The sequence below is a fragment of the Zootoca vivipara genome, chromosome 7 (assembly GCF_965207765.1).
Source record: "Zootoca vivipara chromosome 7, rZooViv2.hap1.1, whole genome shotgun sequence".
NCBI lineage: Eukaryota > Metazoa > Chordata > Lepidosauria > Squamata > Lacertidae > Zootoca > Zootoca vivipara.
In genome coordinates this window covers 70,392,076-70,410,747 of record NC_142590.1, presented here as the reverse complement: position 1 = coordinate 70,410,747, position 18,672 = coordinate 70,392,076, and the positions used below count along the sequence as shown (strand labels likewise).

Below are 18,672 nucleotides of genomic sequence, written 5' to 3'. Positions count from 1 at the left end.
GGCATTACAAGCAACAAATGATAGGGAATAATAAACTAGCTTAGAAAATGGGAGGAAATAACTATTCCTCCTTGTCTCGGAAGAGTTGAGGCTAGAGGATCCTTGGTGTGGTTAATAACTTTTGTTGTTGGTGGTGGTTTTGGTGTTGTTTGTAGACTGTAGTGTGACAGTACTATTTGATTGTGAACTACACATGAGAACTGGGAAGAATTTTCTATTCATTTTGGTTTTGCTGTTATTCTTGCAGAAATATTCCTACAGCAGTGGATCAAGTAGATAAATAAAATGCTACCTAATGAGTTCCTTGAAATATGAACCCTATTTTGTTTAATGCTTTATTAGCAAAAAGCCATTCCATGAAATAGCTGCTTTGGAGTGCATAGTATTAGAAGCTTGCTCTTTGGAGACCTTTCCCACTGACTTTTATTTGGGGAGGGGCAATTCTGTACACTTATTGTCACTGTGTACGCATGGAAGTGTTTGCAACAAAGCCAATGGTAAAGTCATATGGCACAGGAATAGCATGTACTACACTTAGTGCACATTGAATCAGTGACAGGAGCTCAAAAATGCACAGAGACCTTTATGTACTGATTGCAACACATATGATCAATTTCCTGTAAAATAAAAAGGAAATTCAGGTTGAACTTTCTCCTCAATCAATACATGAATAACTTTGCAACATCAGAAAGCTGTTCTTTAAAAAGGTTGCTCTTTTAATAGGTCTTGTTCATTCAGATTAAATTAGAACAGCTCTATTGTTTTTCAAAATGTGTTCCAGCTTCGTAGACAGATAATGCATCCTTAAAACAGACCTAATCTCATGTCAAATTTATTATTGCAATTTATCTTTTTACACTTGAATGCTATTCCTTTGACAGGTGTATTTCATTACAAACTCATTTTCAAATGGCTTTGCTGCATTTCATCCTAGGCTTGATCCATGAATATTTTCCTTTTGTCACTTCTAGGCTTTCCAAAAGATATTTTGAGTGTAGGCTCCTTTATCACCATGATGAAGTGTTAGCAACAATGGTTTATAGAACTCTTACCAAGTGATACCCTAGGTCAGAAAGACAAATCTGCTGAAATGCCCATATTTGTTTGGTTTATGAGGACACTTTTCTCCAGAACTTCAGCACCCTGCCTTTCCAACTTGTTTGAAACGTACATGCTGAGAAATTGCTGCTTCTGTAGTATAGTCCTACAAATGAATTGAATTACAGCCTAATTGAGCTGGGGGGGGGGGGATTTCAGGCATTCTGACATCAGTAGGTCCAAAAGTAGAAAACAGACTATAGGACTATGTTTGAAGATAACATAGGCAACATCTCTGTTTATTATAACAAATGGAGTACATGAAAAAGGTCTTCAGCTCAGCCAAGGCATCTAGCACCCCTCTGCATTGCACAAAGCTTTATCCAGATGAGTGTCATAAGCATCAAGGCAAAAGGGTGCATCAAACCAGAAGGAATATTACAGCTTTAAAAGAATATATCTATGAACAGTCACTGGGTTGACATTCTGTTAATAATTTACATGCCATAGCACCTTTGCTTGAGGTGTGCTCGCCTGATCCCAAAGGAGAAAAGCTGTTTCACTGGAACAACATGAATTACAATTGTTCATTCTCTCTGGGTTGCTTCAAAAGGTTACCATGAATATATGATTGTCATTAAATGTCCATAAAGTTAAGCTTCCAAAGGCATGACAAGCCTGAAGCTATTATTATTAATACATGATGCCTTAGTTTCTTAAATAGATTTCTCTGGGAGCCCATCACCCGATGCAGCCATTATTATTATTAATGCATTTAGGTTCTTATTCCAGGTATAATGTCTAAGAACTCTGTAACAGCAATAGACTTTTAATAATGATGATGAAAGAAAGAGGCAGCTGTTGAAAAGAGAGGGCCTAGCCAGCGACCTACCTGCACAAAGAGAGTACCTTAAGAATACATGGGGTTTGTGGCTGGTATTGCAGTCAGGAAGTATTTACATGGAAGATAGGCTTCGTTTGAAAAGGTGCCTTCACTTAAAGATCAAACAAGTGGCTGTTACAGTTTGTGCATCTGCAGATAAGATGTTTTCCTTGGGACCAAGGGGAACAAGGGAGCAGAATCAAAAACCAAGAGAAGCAAGAGGCGAAACCTCAAAATGGTGATAAACACCAAATCGTTATAACTTACGGTTCTTTTAATATACTGAAAAACCCAGTGTGTTTCATTTGCCTTCTGCCCATTTCACCCACACCGCAAAAAGACTGTAGGGAGGCTCAGATGCCATTTCAAGCTCCATCTCTCCATAGAACACTTAAGTGAAGTTATTTGTTATGCAGGATCCGCCAAAGATTATTTCCCATCTGGGTTGGTGAGAAGGAAAACATTTCAGTGCTTGGAGCCCTTTGATATGTAAACCAAACACTACTGAGATGAAATGGCTTCCTTTTTGACTCCAGGGATGATTGCAGGTTCTGTAGTGCCAACAGTTGTACTTAGGTAGGCTTTGTTTCCCCCCTGGAGTGAGGAGGATCAAAAAGAAGCACCTTTTCCAACATATATTGTCAGCTGGAACAGGCAGATTGGGCACAAAATACCAGAGCATTTCCAACAATTCATCCCAACAAGCAACAAAAGTGTGCAATTATAACATCAGCCTTTAATGTAATGCCATTCTGTTTTCTCCTCCTGCGGTGATACCAGAACCTTCATTAATTTTCTCTTATGCCATAGGAACAAGATACAACTTTCACTCTTATCTCTATATCATATATATTCTTATGAATTCATTTCCCCCCTTACTTTGTGATTGCAACTTTGCTTAAGAATTCTTTGGCTCATTGTCTGTATGGCATGCCTTAATATCCTAAACTTGTCTTCTCTAGTTACTTCTGTGTAATGCACCAAGTTACTTTTTAAAGGAAATTCATTTTACATATTACGACTTCTTTTGAGAAGGCAGATACTTAGCCTGCTAGTTTCTTACTTCCAGATTGTACTACAATCCATTAACTCTCCAGCTGAAAAAGCCAATTTAAAAATTTCCCAAGGACGGAATCTTAGCTAGCATCTAAACTTCTTATGCTTGCCTTTCTTTTTTATTTGATATCCCCCTTGTTGTTGTTTAGTCGTGTCTGACTCTTTGTGACCCCATGGACCAGAGCATGTCAGGCACTCCCGTCTTCCACTGCCACCCGTAGTTTGGTCAAACTCATGTTAGTAGCTTTGATATGCCCCTACATATGCAGATATCATTCGACTGCACAGCCAAAATATGCATCAGAATGTGTAGGAAGTCTAGGCTGCTCCATTTTCCTGGGCTAAGCTAAATTCATCATAAAAAATGGCATGTGTAACCACATTCATATCTATGGCTATAAAAACAAATATTCATGGGATGTTCTTGGAGTTGTGCTGGGAACTCCTTCAATGGAAGTTGGTTTGAATTTTCCTTTTCCAAGAACTTTCCATAAGCACTGTTTGTACATGGAGTTGGGGACATATAGCATGCCTTGTGACTGGATTTTGCTTTTCATCTTTTGTCCCCTTTTCCCATTCAGTTACTTTATAGTTAAGAAATGTGATGGCTAACACCTGCTGGTCATTTTTGTGCATGTATGTATGCATGTATATATTCATGACTGGAGCAGCTTAAAAGTTGCTAAAAGGAATCTTCCCAGCAAAAAGTGATACAAAAGTTTTGAAAAATATCTAATTGTTACAGGAATGCTATCAGATCCTCCTTACCATTGATTTTAATCCTTGTTAACTAAGTAGCTTAAAAATGTGTCATCTTCATATCCTAAAATAAGAATCATGAATTAAATATTTTATTCATCAAAGCCCTAAATAGGATTTAGCTGCTTTTCATTTTATCAGCATCTCAAGGATCAGTTTGGCATCTTCTAAGCATCTTTGCAGAATTCTCTTGATCACATTAGTATGAATAAAACTCAGTATTAACAAGTAGAATAGAATGGAGGAATGTAGTGAACTGTAATGAAACTTACCTTATATTGCATAGGAAGTGCATTAAAACATCCTTAGTATAACACATTGGCTAAGGAATGAAAAGTGAATGTAAGAAACCAAATCAGATAATTGGAGCATCTAGCTCTCCAGCATTTTATGCAATAGTCTGTTTAAATGCTGGGGGTGGGGGGTGGGGTAAATGTGATCTGTCACTGAGCTACATCCCTTTCCCACAGACCAGGAATGTTTTATTTCTCCTTGTATTTCAAATTTACTTGTGTGTTTATTTATTTTTGAAACATTTCTATGGTGCCTTTCAGTTTTGTGCTTGCAAAAGCAGCTTACGAGAGTCTAAAATTAGTTTAAAGATGCAGATAAACACATATCAAGAATGGAAAATGGCAGGGATCCTTTCCTGCAGATGTTAGCAATCCCTTTGCAGGGCTAGGAGCTTACCCACATACATAATTGACATAAATTGGTGAGGAATGTCCTCTGTCCTCATGGTACTAAGGAATCCTTGCAGCAGAAGGAAGCACAGAAGTATAAGAGGTCGGTCTTCGACAGTTTTATAGGATAAAAAGAAACTTGTTTGTTTGTTTTTGCTTGGGACCTAAAGAGGGCCACAGAACTGGACTTTACGTTAGATGAAAACTGGACTTTACGTTAGATGAAAATTTACGTTAGATGAAGATTTTGCACGTGTAGTTCAAATTCTTAAACAATTCACCACTTGGCAGTCATTACAGCGCCAGGTATGTTCATGGCCAAAATCAAAAGACTGAGTTAGAAAGGTTGAAAGCTCTAGAGAGCTTTGAAACCTAACACCCTGACACAATTCAAATCTCTCTTATCAAAGTTGCATGTGTAGCTCTGTGTGTTAGATTGATGGGTTTTGAAATAGTATGGATATCATTTCAATTGTACACTTCGTTTCCTGTGGATAAATGATCTATCACCTTAAGAGATATTATTTTCTGGGTTGATGAGATTCGTGACTTTTGGGCAACAGTATCAATGAACTTTTGAGATTCCATCTGAAAAGGACAATTCTCAGATGTATGCAACTTCATCATGCAAATCAAGATATACAAAAGCCTCTTGCAAAGAACACAAGGAACCTTTAGGGACATTGAACCAAGTGAAATTAATTGAAAAATATATACCAGTACATTCTGTTCAAGTATAAATACCAAGGTTAGGTGATACTACAGTTCACGACACAAAGACACAAAACACATAAAGGAGGATTGTACAGTCATACCTCAGTTTACATCCACTGTGGTTTGAATACTCTCAGTTTGAGTACTCCGCGGAACCAGAAGTGTTTACTTCTGGGTTCCGCGGCCCTCGCATGCGCAGAAGCGATCTGGGTGGCGCACGCATGCACAGAAGCACTCTATCGGCGCTGCGCACACGTGCGCTAACAGCGCTCGGTTTAAGTAGTTTTCGGGGAGCGAATGGCTCCCCAGAACCAATTGGGTACTTAAACCGAGGTACCACTGTACAGCATGAGTACAAGTTCAATGATCCACCAGAATGTGCATGATTGGAGACATTAATATCTTCCAGATTCACTAGAAGCAGTGAGAGCTTGAAAACTGACTTTAATAAAAGAAAGATTGCACATGTAATTTGTGGACAAAGATTGATTTTTTTTTCAGTTTTGATCAGTGCTTTTTTTCTAGAAAAAGAGGTGTGGGGGGGTACTCACCATGAGGTTCTCACAGTAAGTGCCACACTTTTAACATATCCTCCAAATAAATGCAACCACAGCTCTGACAGGAATACATGGGGAAAGCAGCCAGCCGCAGAACCATAGAATTTTAGAGGGACCCTGGTTCTGATCATTATTTTTATCTAGCAAGGCAGGATTTCTTTTACATTTGGAACACATATGCAGCAGAGCATTCTGCAGTGTGATGTGAACCTTTATTGCTCAATTTGATGAACAGCTATTTGTACGCCACACATTATGGGGTATTATATACACCCTGAATTTACTGCAATTTGTTCTTTCGATATTCCACATTTACTCAGATGTGCTCAGCACAACAGATGGTTTTATAGTCAACTATACCCAGATCCAGTTGATCATGTATGATCTCCACATGCTTCTTGGGACTGCTCCATTATGAAAGCAGCACTTCTGCTGTCTAACAAACAACTATATAGATCCTGAGGGAACTTCATAAAGACTTCTGGTACTGTGTGTGTGTGGGGGGATTAGTTTGGGTGGATGGAGTGTGTGTGTGTGTGTGTGTGTGTGTGAGAGAGAGAGAGAGAGAGAGAGAGAGAGAGAGAAAAGAGAAATCCCTTTTGCACTCAAATGTGTATTCTAAAGGATCCTGGGCAACAACATACTGCCATATTTCATTTCCATTTTCTTAGCATATTTCTCTTAACCAAATAATACTCTTAATACAAATAATAAGCCATGTGATATGATGGGAATATGTATCATTATTATTTTTTTTACATTGGGCTATATAAAATTCTGAAGAATCGTTGCAAGTCTTCACAGATTTCTGGACAAGCTTTGATGCCAATAATATAAATTTTCTTCAAGCATATAATGCCTAACAACAGCTTAGGGGTTTGAGCAAGAATGGCAATAGGTACTGACAGTTCTAATTATGGGCAGAGAGTTCTGTTGTGACATTTTACAGCTCAGCATCATCTTCAAGAAATTCCAGTGGCCAGAATCTACTTTCTGAGCACCTACCCAGATTTTGATTTGATACCACCCAAAGCATCACTTAGAATCTAGTTTCTGTCTGACCTTCTCAGTTGTCACAGAGAGATTCTACACTTATTTTTGCTTGGACACTTGATATTCTTCCTCCATAGCCTTTCTAGATTAGTCTGTCATATAGCATCCCTTTAATCTGGTCCTTCTGCTGAGGATAGCCTTCCTAGTTCCACCCACTTGCTAAGTATAGAATCAACCACAGAGGTCCTCAAAAGCATGATTTTTTGGGTGGACCTTTTGTTTGTTAAAGTACTAAACAAATACACAGAAATGCATCAAGAAAGTGCTGCTATAGTTTTATGCATATTTTTGAAACCCACCCTGTCTCTATTCAGTTTGTCTGCCCTTTCAAACTTGTAGGCTGAGAATATTCATCCTTACCTCTATGGCTTCCATTTCAGGTTTAGCTTCTATTTTCTGCCAGTATTAATACTTCTTTCCTAGATGTCTATTTGAGAAGTTAGTTATTGCAGAGGTGGGAGGATGAGCTGTGAAAATGTGTGGAACATGTAGATCCTATCTGTGGTTTTGAGATAAAGGCACAATCCATATTTTTCTAAGTATGTAGCCAAATCTACCTTGTAGATCCAATCTCTTGCCTTTTTTTATTTACTCAATTTCTTTTCACAGCAACTCAAAGTGACTTTTAATAAACAATGCAGCATAATGCAAACAAGAGTCTTCCACTGTAGATTGATAGGTTTGATATTCTTCTGTTGCTTCTCCACACGTCCTCTTAAAGCATCTTCTTTCATTGGCTTTGCATCTAGCTTCATTTCATTTTGTTTAAATGCCTCCAGATCATGGGAATCTAGTTTTGCCACTGTCATCAGAATTCCCCATGATTTATTAGGAATCTCAAAGGACACAAGAAGCTACATTGATATTCGAAAATGCTCTTGGACAATTGTTTGAGATGGATGAAATACATTTTATTCAAATGGTCACCCAGTGACCAGTATTTGGAGACAATCATCAATGGGGTATAAAGCTTTTAAGAGTTCTACTGGCCAACTGGAAGGTTGGGTAGAATCAGGACAGTGTTTAAAATTTCTGGCAGACATCCCCCCGCCTGAGAGCTAACAGTTAAGTAGAGATGGAGGAGAAAATCATCAGGTTTGTATTTTAATGAGAATTTACCCAATTTGCACTTCTCAAATCAATACAAAAACCCAAATGCAGCTTGCCTTGAATTTTGTATTTCTGTGAATTTTGTAATGCAGTTCTCCAATCAACACATGCATACAAAACATGTGTCTTAGTGGAAAGAGCATGCAAAAATGCATAAATGAGTGAAAACAATGTACAAAAATGCATTCTCCAAGGGAAAAACTGCTTGCCAAAATGCATACATTAGGCAAAAAGTGCATATATTTGGAGGAATGTTCACAAATATGTGTACAAATTTTCACAAGGAAAAAGAATCACAAATGAATGTGAAAATGGGGTGAACCAAACTTAGGACTAGAAAAATGAGAAACTGAGATAAAGCAAAATCAAGATATTTGCTCATCCCTACTTGAAATATTTGTTGGTTGGAAAGAGAGATAAGAAGATTTAGGGTACCTGTTGAAGTGTTATTAGGTGGACAGAGCCAGGTTCGTATTCTCCCACTTTCCAGCCATTAAGCCTTGGCCATTCAGATAGTGTTCAATGATGGTTGGTGTTGGAGATGAGGACAGTTGTTGAAACCTGTGGAATGTGATGTGGGAATGTCAATTTTAATTGTTTTATAGAAACTAGTCAAAATGAACTTTGTCAGAAAGAACATATAAACTAGAGACATAAGGATATAAGGAAATAATTTTTTTCCCATTTCATTTCAGTCATCACTCAATATACCATAGTTCTGATATCTACAATACAGAAATTTCATGCTATAAGTGTGTGCTGATGGATTATAACAAGTGAGTCTGAGAGCCTAGAAAGAAATAGTAATGGGCCTTAAAACCATCAGATTCCCTTTGGGAGGAGGAGTTGTAAAACTATTCAGTTACATAACTTTGCAGCATTTACTTAAAGTCTGCTTGCTGTTTAGTCTCTTGTGTCAGTGTGTAATTGAATACCATCTATGAAAAATTTGCCTCATATGCTACATCATACTTGGAATAAGGGTTACATCTTCCTTTCTCTGATGATCTAACACAGGACCGATCTTCTGAAATGTTACTGTGAAATTGTTGTTGAAAAATGATTTGCCTGGGATATTTCAACAATACTTTTTATTGTCATTATTATTTCCTTTTTTTCCCTACAACTTCTCAAGGAGCATCTACACAGAATTCCAATGCCGTGGAGCCAGAAAAGCAGGTGGACAACACTGTGAAAATGGCAGGAGTCATAGCTGGCCTTCTGATGTTTGTAATTATCCTTCTGGGAGCAATGCTTACCATCAAGAGAAGGTAAGTTTCTAAGATCTCTAATTTGCTTTGTTTTGGGAATGGTTAATATCTTTTGTTTTAAATTTTAGTACCTTGTTTGAGCATATTTTATGCTCATTTGGAGGAGCGGAGGCATAGATAGTTTAGGGCTGTTGTTTCTCTTAAATGGAGTTTTAAATACATGCCTGAAAGGCTAATCTGCCCTTCATGTGCTCACTGAATATGTGGGAATCACTTCTCTGTGGTTGTATCCCACTGGCTGTGATGTGTGTGTGTGTTTGTATTTCTTGTGTGCACAATTCGATGAGGGCAATCATTTGGGTCTTTCCCATCTCCATTGACATCTTTCTTTCTGGCATGGTAAGTGTGTGAAGAAGATAAAACATTTTGGATTTTCATTTTCCAATATGAATGTATAAACATATAAGCATAACAAGAATGCAATTGGAAGTCCTGAGTTCTAGACCCAATTCTATCACTCGGCATATCCACACTGCAGACTTATATTGGTGATGTAGCCTATTCCCTCCTCCCAGCAAATTCTGGGAATTGTACTGAAGGCAGCAAGTGTGTGTGTCTGTCTCTCTGTCTGTGCGTGCGTGCGTGTGTGCGCGTGCTTTCTACCAGAGTGCTCAACACTTCACCAAACTGCAATTCCAGGAATTCTTTAGTGGAGCTATTAATAAAACCAATATAAGTTTGTAGTTTAGATAGGGCCATCTTGTACTATCTGAGCAAGTCATTTCACTTAGCTATAAAAAGGAATCAGTGCCTCATGGAGGTGCCAAGGAACCTAATTAGCAAGCACTTCCACTCCCTCAGATGATAAGTAGCATTTCTGTAAGCGTAGAAACAATGTCGTTAAAGTTGAATTTCTTCTGTTTTCATACTGGAATAGTAAATTATGAGGACATGGTCTGCAAACTTTATTTTCTGATTGTGTAAGTGTTGTGTATAAGTGTATTTAGAGAAGACAAAACATGCAAAAAATGAATATGTATGGCGTTTCCCATCTGACTTCAATATTACAAGCTGTGAAATGTGTGGGATGCTTCAAAAAACTGCCTTTCTATTCTTTTTTGAAGGAGCGGTGCAGTAGATCCAAGGTGATTATTAACCTTCTAAGTGTGGCTTGACTGTGCATGCTCACTGACAGCCATTTCCTCTGGACCGTCCATTCAGATGGACAAAGTTATTAAAAACTTGCCTGGGGAAGAGAGGTTGTCTGAGGATTTGTTTCAACCCATGTATGATCTTACCACTTTCTGAAGTCTTTGCTGGCATGTGTTGGGAACAAATTATCAAGCAGTTCCATCTTTTTTTGCATCTGTATATGCTTTCTATGTGAACCACTGGCTCTCACACTTTGAACCAGCATGGCATGTCAGCTGAGTCTCCTTGCTCTCATTTTATGATCACCACACCTATCACGTACTGTGAAGTAGTGATTCTGTTGAGCTGGTATTTTAAAAGAATTGGGGAGGGGGGTTGTCCTTGTTTTACACATGTCATTTTTTTGACATTATACTCATATTTCCCAAAGCACAGTTTTAAAGGAAGCCCATAGTTTGCTACATCCCAGCAATGCGATGGTAACGTGAGTTTGCACATGCAAGTAGCTCAGTTTCCCATCTTTAGTCACACTATTTCTAGTGTTGTTGTTTTAATTGTAGGAGTATGACTGCTTGTGTTGTGTTGTAACTGTGCAGTAAAAGCTGTCCTGGGACAAACATGATGGGAGGTGTGGCCAATGAGGTACCCCCCCCCCAAAAAAAATGTTGCCAGACTACAATTCCTACAACCCCTGAGCATTGGCTGGTGGGAGTTGTAGTTTAACAATGTCTGGAGGGTATCATGTTGGCTACTTATGTGTTATTGTCTCAGGAAAACCATTTCTACAACTTGTTCAATACACTTGTTCCCATTTTCTGTACGCTCATTTCTGAAGAGTTGCATCTTCAGAGTTGCAAAAGCAATCACTCCACTGAGAACCATGAATAAAAGAAAAGCTGATGCACTAAAGTTGACCTCAGTTTCCATTTGCTTCAGTAAATGTTGAAGATGCTTAGAAACTCTTAAGATAATGTCTGCAAATACTACTTTGTACATTCGGATTAAGACATTCTTTTGTATCCTGCATTCATTTTCTTGTATTCATGTTTAAAAATCAGCCTCATGTGTTCTGAATCCCTTATACTCTTCTGTCTCTTTAGCAGCTTTTCTAATCCATGAGAGGGGAAAAAATAATCCCCTTTATTGTGAAAAGGAAATTTAACAAGAGTCCCGTGTGCTCGTCAGGTTACCAGAGCTTTTGAAATCTGATAACATCTTCCCTGTGCTCTTGTTTACTGTCTCAAATTTGTCTTCATTCATGTGAAGGAAAATACCATTTCCCCCCTTTTGATGGGATTCTGGAAGTTTGTACTTTTCATATCTGGAATTTCCAAACCTTAATAGAATGTAAAGAGGCTGGAACAAAATTACAAATAGACTATATTTTTCTGCTACTTCTGTTTTACATTTGTAGTATAAATTTGGCAAGTATACTAAGCTAATAACAGTACAATGCTGGTTAATATGAATTCAAAAATTGGGGAGATCAATTAATTCCCTCTGATTGTAATAGTTTTAATGAGTGGCAAAGCATCACAAACCATGATTTATCCAAATAACATATTTCATATTGATTTGTTATAACTTACCTTTTTTGTTTTTGGTTTTGCTCTGAACTCCTAGAGGCATCATATGTGTGTTAAATTGCCTTCTGCTATAATCCTTAACATCATTCACTATTAACATTGACAAATGGATGTAAAAGATCTGTACTAGGGTATGGTTTTTAAAGGGATGCAGGTTCCATTTATTTCAGTGGAATTTGTTTCCATGTAAGATTATTTATGTTATCAGTAGTAGAGTTAAACTGCAAGTTCAAGTGCAGTCTTTAAAGTGGTTAATGGACTTGATTTTATTTTCTGCTGAGTTTTCCAATATAAGGTATCTTATGTTCACAGCAACTCCACTGAGAGTCTTGTTTTAAGAACTGCAAGTGCACATTGCTCATTGGAATTTTCTCATGGACACGAACCCAGATGTGGATGTTCTCCATTCATTTATAAATATGGTTGCTGCCCACTGCTTCAATACAATGTACATTTAAATGTACATTTCCCTATAGCATATCCCATTTGTAAACCCCTGCAAGAGTTACCACATCTAGCTACTTCCCAACCCCTGATAAAAAATCCACCAGATAAAAACTGAATGGAGTAAAAGTGCTCATCTGTTGAACTTCTGCATCCACAATGGAAGTTTACATGTCTCGATTACTGCACAGCATTCCTTGCCTTAGCATATATTTGTCACCAACAGATCACTCTAACACAAGCTGTAAGGTGCTTAGTTACTAATATCAAGCTGCGGTACGATTATACTGCTAATAAAGGCATTGTTGTTTGACTTAGCGAGGTCAGTTAGGGTATCTGGTTACCAAATTTTACTACAGTGTGTTCCATAATAATTTCCGTAAACTAGAGTGGTCTCCTAGATAAAGACTTTGAAGCATCGTAGACATTTTTAAACATTGGATAGTACATGAAGTCCATCTGTTAATTCACCCTGTGCTTCTAAATTACCATGTACTGTTCCACATTTCTCAGTAATGATATTCATCCCTCCAAAGCTGATTTGGAAAGTTGATGAATGGCAGAGTTATAGCACATCCCATTATTTCCAGCTATACAGAAGATGTAAATCCATTGTTGAGCTGGGTTATAAAGCAAAGTTAAAAACCCAGTGATTCCACAGCTAACGGAAGATTTGAAGTCTGACCACAAAGTCAGCCATCAGCCTTCCAAGTTGTTCTGCACTCACCCACATTCTGAACGTTTGACTCAACTGAGAATGGGGAAAGCTAACTTTCCTTCACAACTACCAAATCAACATGATTTTCAGAATTCCAGAAATCTTCCTTTAACTTGTAAACCAAAGGCACTTAATTGATACTGTGCAAAACCAGTCTCAGAAAATTCAGAAGCAAGCATTATAAAGTAAAGGCTGTTGTACCAGAAAGTCTGGTACAGCCTAGACCGGGCATCCCCAAACTGCGGCCCTCCAGATGTTTTGGCCTACAACTCCCATGATCCCTAGCTAACAGGACCAGTGGTCAGGGATGATGGGAATTGTAGTCCAAAACATCTGGAGGGCCGAAGTTTGGGGGTGCCTGGTCTAGACTTTTAAAGCAGACTGTACTTATACCATCTTATTGTTATACAAACAAATCTGTGAGAAGCCCTGTTCCATGCCCAATAGGCACAGAACACCTTTGCCAGGTGGCACTGTGGCCCATAGATTGCAGCAAAATACTGGGCAAGGTTTTGCCCAGTATCTTCTCTGTGTGATGGACTCATGGGAAAAAGCTGTCCCACGAGCCCTTGCTGAAGTGAGGAGGGGAAAACCTATGTAAGACTGCTTCCCCTGGATCTCACAGCCATTTTGCTTTGAGAGCTTTCTGTCTGCCCACCCTCAGGTTGGAGCCTTCACTAAGCAATTTTGGGTCATTGGTTGACAGGGATGGAAGGGAATTTTTTTGGCACTTGGTTGGGGTTTCTTTTCACTTTTCTCTCAGAGAAATTATAGATTTCCTTTGTTAGGCGGAAGAACATTGTATGAGGGTGGAAATGGCATTGGTCAGGATCAGCATAGTATGGGGGGGCATAAAGGGCCTGAGGGGAGGATTGACCATCGCAGACCCAAGTGTGAATTTGGTATCTGCTTGGTTGGAATCTACAGCCTGGTCCCCAGTGACACCTTGCTTGCTCACCATGGCAAGGTTCAACACTGGCTGACTCCCATCATACAGGTTCAGAACAATCCAAACCCAGAGGATCCATTCCATCAACATGGGGCTTTTGGAATGATGAACTCATCCTGGCACCCAATGCCATGACAACCCTTGCCCTGCCTGTTAATAAAGTCCAACTAAGTTTTCATTGGTATGAGCTTTCGTGTGCATGCACACTTCTTCAGATACTTTCATGCATGCACACGAAAGCTCATACCAATAACAAACTTAGTTGTTCTCTAAGGTGCTACTGGAAGGGATTTTTTTTTTGTTTCCACTACAGCAGACCAACACGGTTACCTACCTGTAACTATTAATAAAGATTTAGCCTGATTTTATCCCATTACCATTGTATGATTATTTTGTTGCTCTCATGGGTCTTGCCTGAGCAACATCAACTATATATTTTTGAAGGTTAACTGTTTGTCTGTTCGCTGTACATTTGAACACCTCTTAAGATATCATGATCAAATTTTGCATGATGAGATCAAGGAGCAGGATTTATTTTTTGTTTAGATACAGTTGGATACCAAACTGTACTGATTTTAGCCACTGATTTCGAAACTAATCCCAAGCAACATTGGATATGGTATATTATAAACTTTAAGAAAACTATGGTAGGGCTTCTCAGCATGAATGAGCCAAAGTGATTTAACCTAATTCAGTTGGTTCCAGTCTGTACAATATAGATTGGTCTTTACCATCCTATCTTCTTTCAGATGTTTGGAACTACAGTATTTGGATTTGGGTACAAATAAATGTATCTGGCTCAATTAAAAGTCAGAAACATGCTTAAAAATAGAACAGGGAAGGGAAGAAAATAGCAAGTATTATTCTCTGTCTCACAGATTGCTGACCACAAGTGTTCAGCCAGCATTCTCCTCTAAGGTCAAAGCCATATCTGAGTTTCATTCATCTTCAACTTATTTGTATGAAAGCCTTTTCTCCAGGGGAACCTGTGTTCCCAGTGTTGTTGGAATAAATTTCCCATCATCCCTCCCCATTGGCCATGCTGGCTGAAGCTGGTGGGGGGCAGAGTCCAAAATTTCCAGAGGGCACCAGACTAGGGAAGGATGTTAAAGATATTAAACTGGACATAAGTATGGACTCAAAATAGGATCCTCTTCTGCACTAAACTAGTTGATGCCCTCAACAAATTAATATTAAATTTGTTCATCCGATCATTTTGATCTGAAGTTGCACAATAGGATCATAGAGTCAAACTGAGAGATGTATTTGCCACATGTATCTTACTTTAAAGCTAATGAAGATTAGAACTACAATGAGAAAATCCAAAATATTGATGGACTGGAACAATCATTATAATAAATGGATTATTTCTTTTTTTAATATGACAACTCCTAAATACATAAATTTAAAATAAAGATTAGTCCTTACATTATACAGAAAGGAAAAAAGCAAGCATATGTGCCTTAGCTACATTGTACTCAGACTTCCATAATAATATCTTAACTCACAGAGAAGCTAGTATGAGATTCTCTTGCCTTTCAAGGCAATGAGGCAGAAAAGTAGTAATTTAATTAGACAAACTTGAGGCACTACCTTCAGACATCAGAGTGACATCTGTTCATGGCCCAGAGCATTATAACTGATCAGTAATAGACACATCTGATTTTTCTGAATGTAGCATTTTGCTAACCAAATGGGGGAAACAGTGGCATTGTGGGATTGTATTAGGAGAAAATGTTTCAGGGTGAAAAGGACGCACTGCCAGAAGAAGTAAACATGACTGAAATTAGGGACGGGTGAACAGTCAAAGATTCCACCTAACTGACATAAACTCACTCAGTTTGAAATGCTTCTTGAGAGCTTACAATTACTTTCAGAAATTAAGATTCAGGTAGGTAGCTGTGCTGGTCTCAGGCAGTTGAAATAAATAAATAAATAATTGTCCAGTAGCACCTTAAAGAAGGCTGATCGTCGAAGAATTGATGCTTTCGAATTATGGTGCTGGAGGAGACTCTTGAGAGTCCCATGGACTGCAAGAAGATCAAACCTATCCATTCTTAAGGAAATCAGCCCCGAGTGCTCACTGGAAGGACAGATCGTGAAGCTGAGGCTCCAATACTTTGGCCACCTCATGAGAAGAGAAGAATCCTTGGGAAAGACCCTGATGTTGGGAAAGATTGAGGGCACTAGGAGAAGGGGTGTTCTTGAAACAGTGTTCTTGAAGCTACGAACATGAGTCTGACCAAACTGCGGGAGGCAGTGCAAGACAGGAGTGCCTGGCGTGCTCTGGTCCATGGGGTCACGAAGAGTTGGACACGACTAAACAACTAAACAACAACAAGCACCTTAGAGACCAACTAAGATTGTTCTGGGTATAAGCTTTTGTGTGCATGCACACTTCTTCTGAAAGCTTATACCCAGAACAAACTTAGTTGGGTCTGTAAGGTGCTACTGGACAATTCCCCCCCCCCCAGAAATTAATCTTGACCCTTGTTGAATATTAGTGCCTCAAATCTGTTTGGTGGCATTATTTATCTTTATCAACTATCTATCTTGCCTTTCCAAAGGAGCCAAGGGAAGCAAACAACAAACCAACCAAACAATACATTTAAATATATTTACCTCTAAACAATCCAAAACATTTGAAAACAATCAAATACCCTCATAGCTAGTGATTGTAGGGTTGTTAGGAACTGTACATTTCAGCCATCGAAAGCCTAGGCCAACGGGAATATACAGTGGTACCTCCAGTTGTGGACAGGATCTGCTCCAGAGGTCTGGTGTGACAGATTGGGCTTAGTTTAAGGGCTTGGGAGTATCTCCAGGGTGTTAAGAGTTAAGTTGCACTCACTCCGTTAGAGTGACAGTTGGCTGCTGAAAGGCGGGACATTCCGCACTTTAAAAGGAGGGAGCAGCCGTTGGTCAGGAGAAGAGGGCGGGAGAGAGTGGTGACTGGAAGTTAGAGGGTGTGGGGCCAGGATAGTGGTGACTAGGAGAGATTGATTTGGAATTATTGTTATTCCACTGAATGAAGATATGATATTGTAAACAAAGGAAATACTGAAACTGATGTGTTATATTAAAAATAAAGTCTGGCTCTTGTTGGCCAAAGAAATGTCGTCTACTGTTTGATCCAGCAAGGCGGGCGGGCTCAAAAGGTGGTGAACTTGAAGAAAGGGACACTAGGACTTACAGGGTGATAAGTCAGGTCCTCAAGTTACACGAAAGAGGGGTGAAGGACAAGAAGCTCAGGAGTGCCACATTGTTGCCCTGTATGCTGAGGTAACAGTAACAGGGAGGGACCCTAAGTGAGGGAAGCCCTGGACTGAAGGCAAAAAGGAGCTTTATTCCCAGTAACCCAGAGCCAAGCCTGTAACTGGCCGTGGTAGCTGGATAGGTGTACCCTTGTTGTTAAAAGACCTTCAGTGGAAGGGAAGATTGCTATTTTAGGTGGACCTCGAAGTACTGGTGGGGCAGGAGCCCTCCTCTTCGACACAGAGAAATAAAAAGCAACGGGGAAATCTGAGAGTCAGAGGAGGGGTCCGTCGCATCTGGTCAGATCCCGAGGTTTCTACAGTCCGAGGACCTCTGCACATGGCAAAACCCAGTAAAATACTTCCGGGTTGGCCGCTTTCTCATCCCGAAATTTACGTAACCAAAGGGTTACGTAACCGGAGGTACTACTGTATTTAGTTTCATTTGAATGTTGATAATGAAGAATGCAGATGCACCTTACTAAGTGGGGAGATGCTACTGAGAAGGTATTTTCATGAGTCGGCACCACAAACAGGGTCTCTCATACCAACACATGGGGGTACAAATAATAAGATTATTATTATTATTATTAGCACATTGTCCTAGATGCTCATCTGGTCACCCCTAAGACATCTTCCACTGAAATGTTTGTTGACCAGAGCAAGCTGCCTTCACAGAACTCTCCAGGCCCATCACCCATGAAGATCAGCAAAAGTCAGTTTCGGTTGGAATATCTTGCATGTCTGGACTGCAGGCATCAGAAATGCTAAACTGTAACCCCCCTTTATCCCTAAAGTAAGATTTAAATGGCCAAGGCCAAGTGGCTTAACTCCTGTACTGTTGAAGCCCGTGATGGTTATCCATTATGTGTAATTCCCAGAAGTCAGTAATGAAGTTTAGAATATGCATAGGCCACTCCTCTGAATAATACACTCTCAATGCAGTTCACAAAACAATTTTAAAATTACAGCTTCGAAATAATAAGAGTAAAAAATGCAATATAATTTCTTCTAAACACTCACAGAATGCATAAAACAGCAGTGCTAAAAAGTAGATTTCCTTCCCAGAATATCATATACATTTTCAACAATGTAATCTGCTAAAAGAATTGCTGTACCAAAAAGAAAATATTCCTGCATAGGCCAGCTGAAACAAACAGTTTCCCATTGGGTGCTTAATAGAAAGACAAAGGTGCTTATGAAAGGGGAACATCAGCTTAAGAACATAATTTCTTTTTTTTTAAATATATTTTTATTAATTTTCCAATTAAAACCTATTATATCACATTCATTATTTCAAATTATACACATATATATCAATCAAACCGAATGTTATGCCAAATCATCTAAAAAAAATTTTTTGGGGGTTCCCATGCTTCAAGAAATTGGGGATTCCTCGCAACCGTCCACTGCCGTCTTTTTTCTAAAGTTCAAATCGTCTCTCCGAGTTCATAATAATCCAAATCTTTCCCTTACAGTCACATAGATGTTTTCCATTTTCAACC

The 18,672-nt window shown here is 39.0% G+C and overlaps 1 protein-coding gene across 1 annotated transcript in view; it reads left to right on the top strand.

Moving 5' to 3' along the window:
* Positions 1-18,672, top strand: part of PTPRT (protein tyrosine phosphatase receptor type T) — a 582,983-nt gene that overhangs the window by 470,018 nt on the left and 94,293 nt on the right. The window contains exon 14 of the mRNA XM_088674576.1: positions 8,989-9,124. Within this exon, the coding sequence (XP_088530702.1) occupies positions 8,989-9,124 (136 nt within the window). The remainder of the gene's footprint in view (positions 1-8,988; positions 9,125-18,672) is intronic.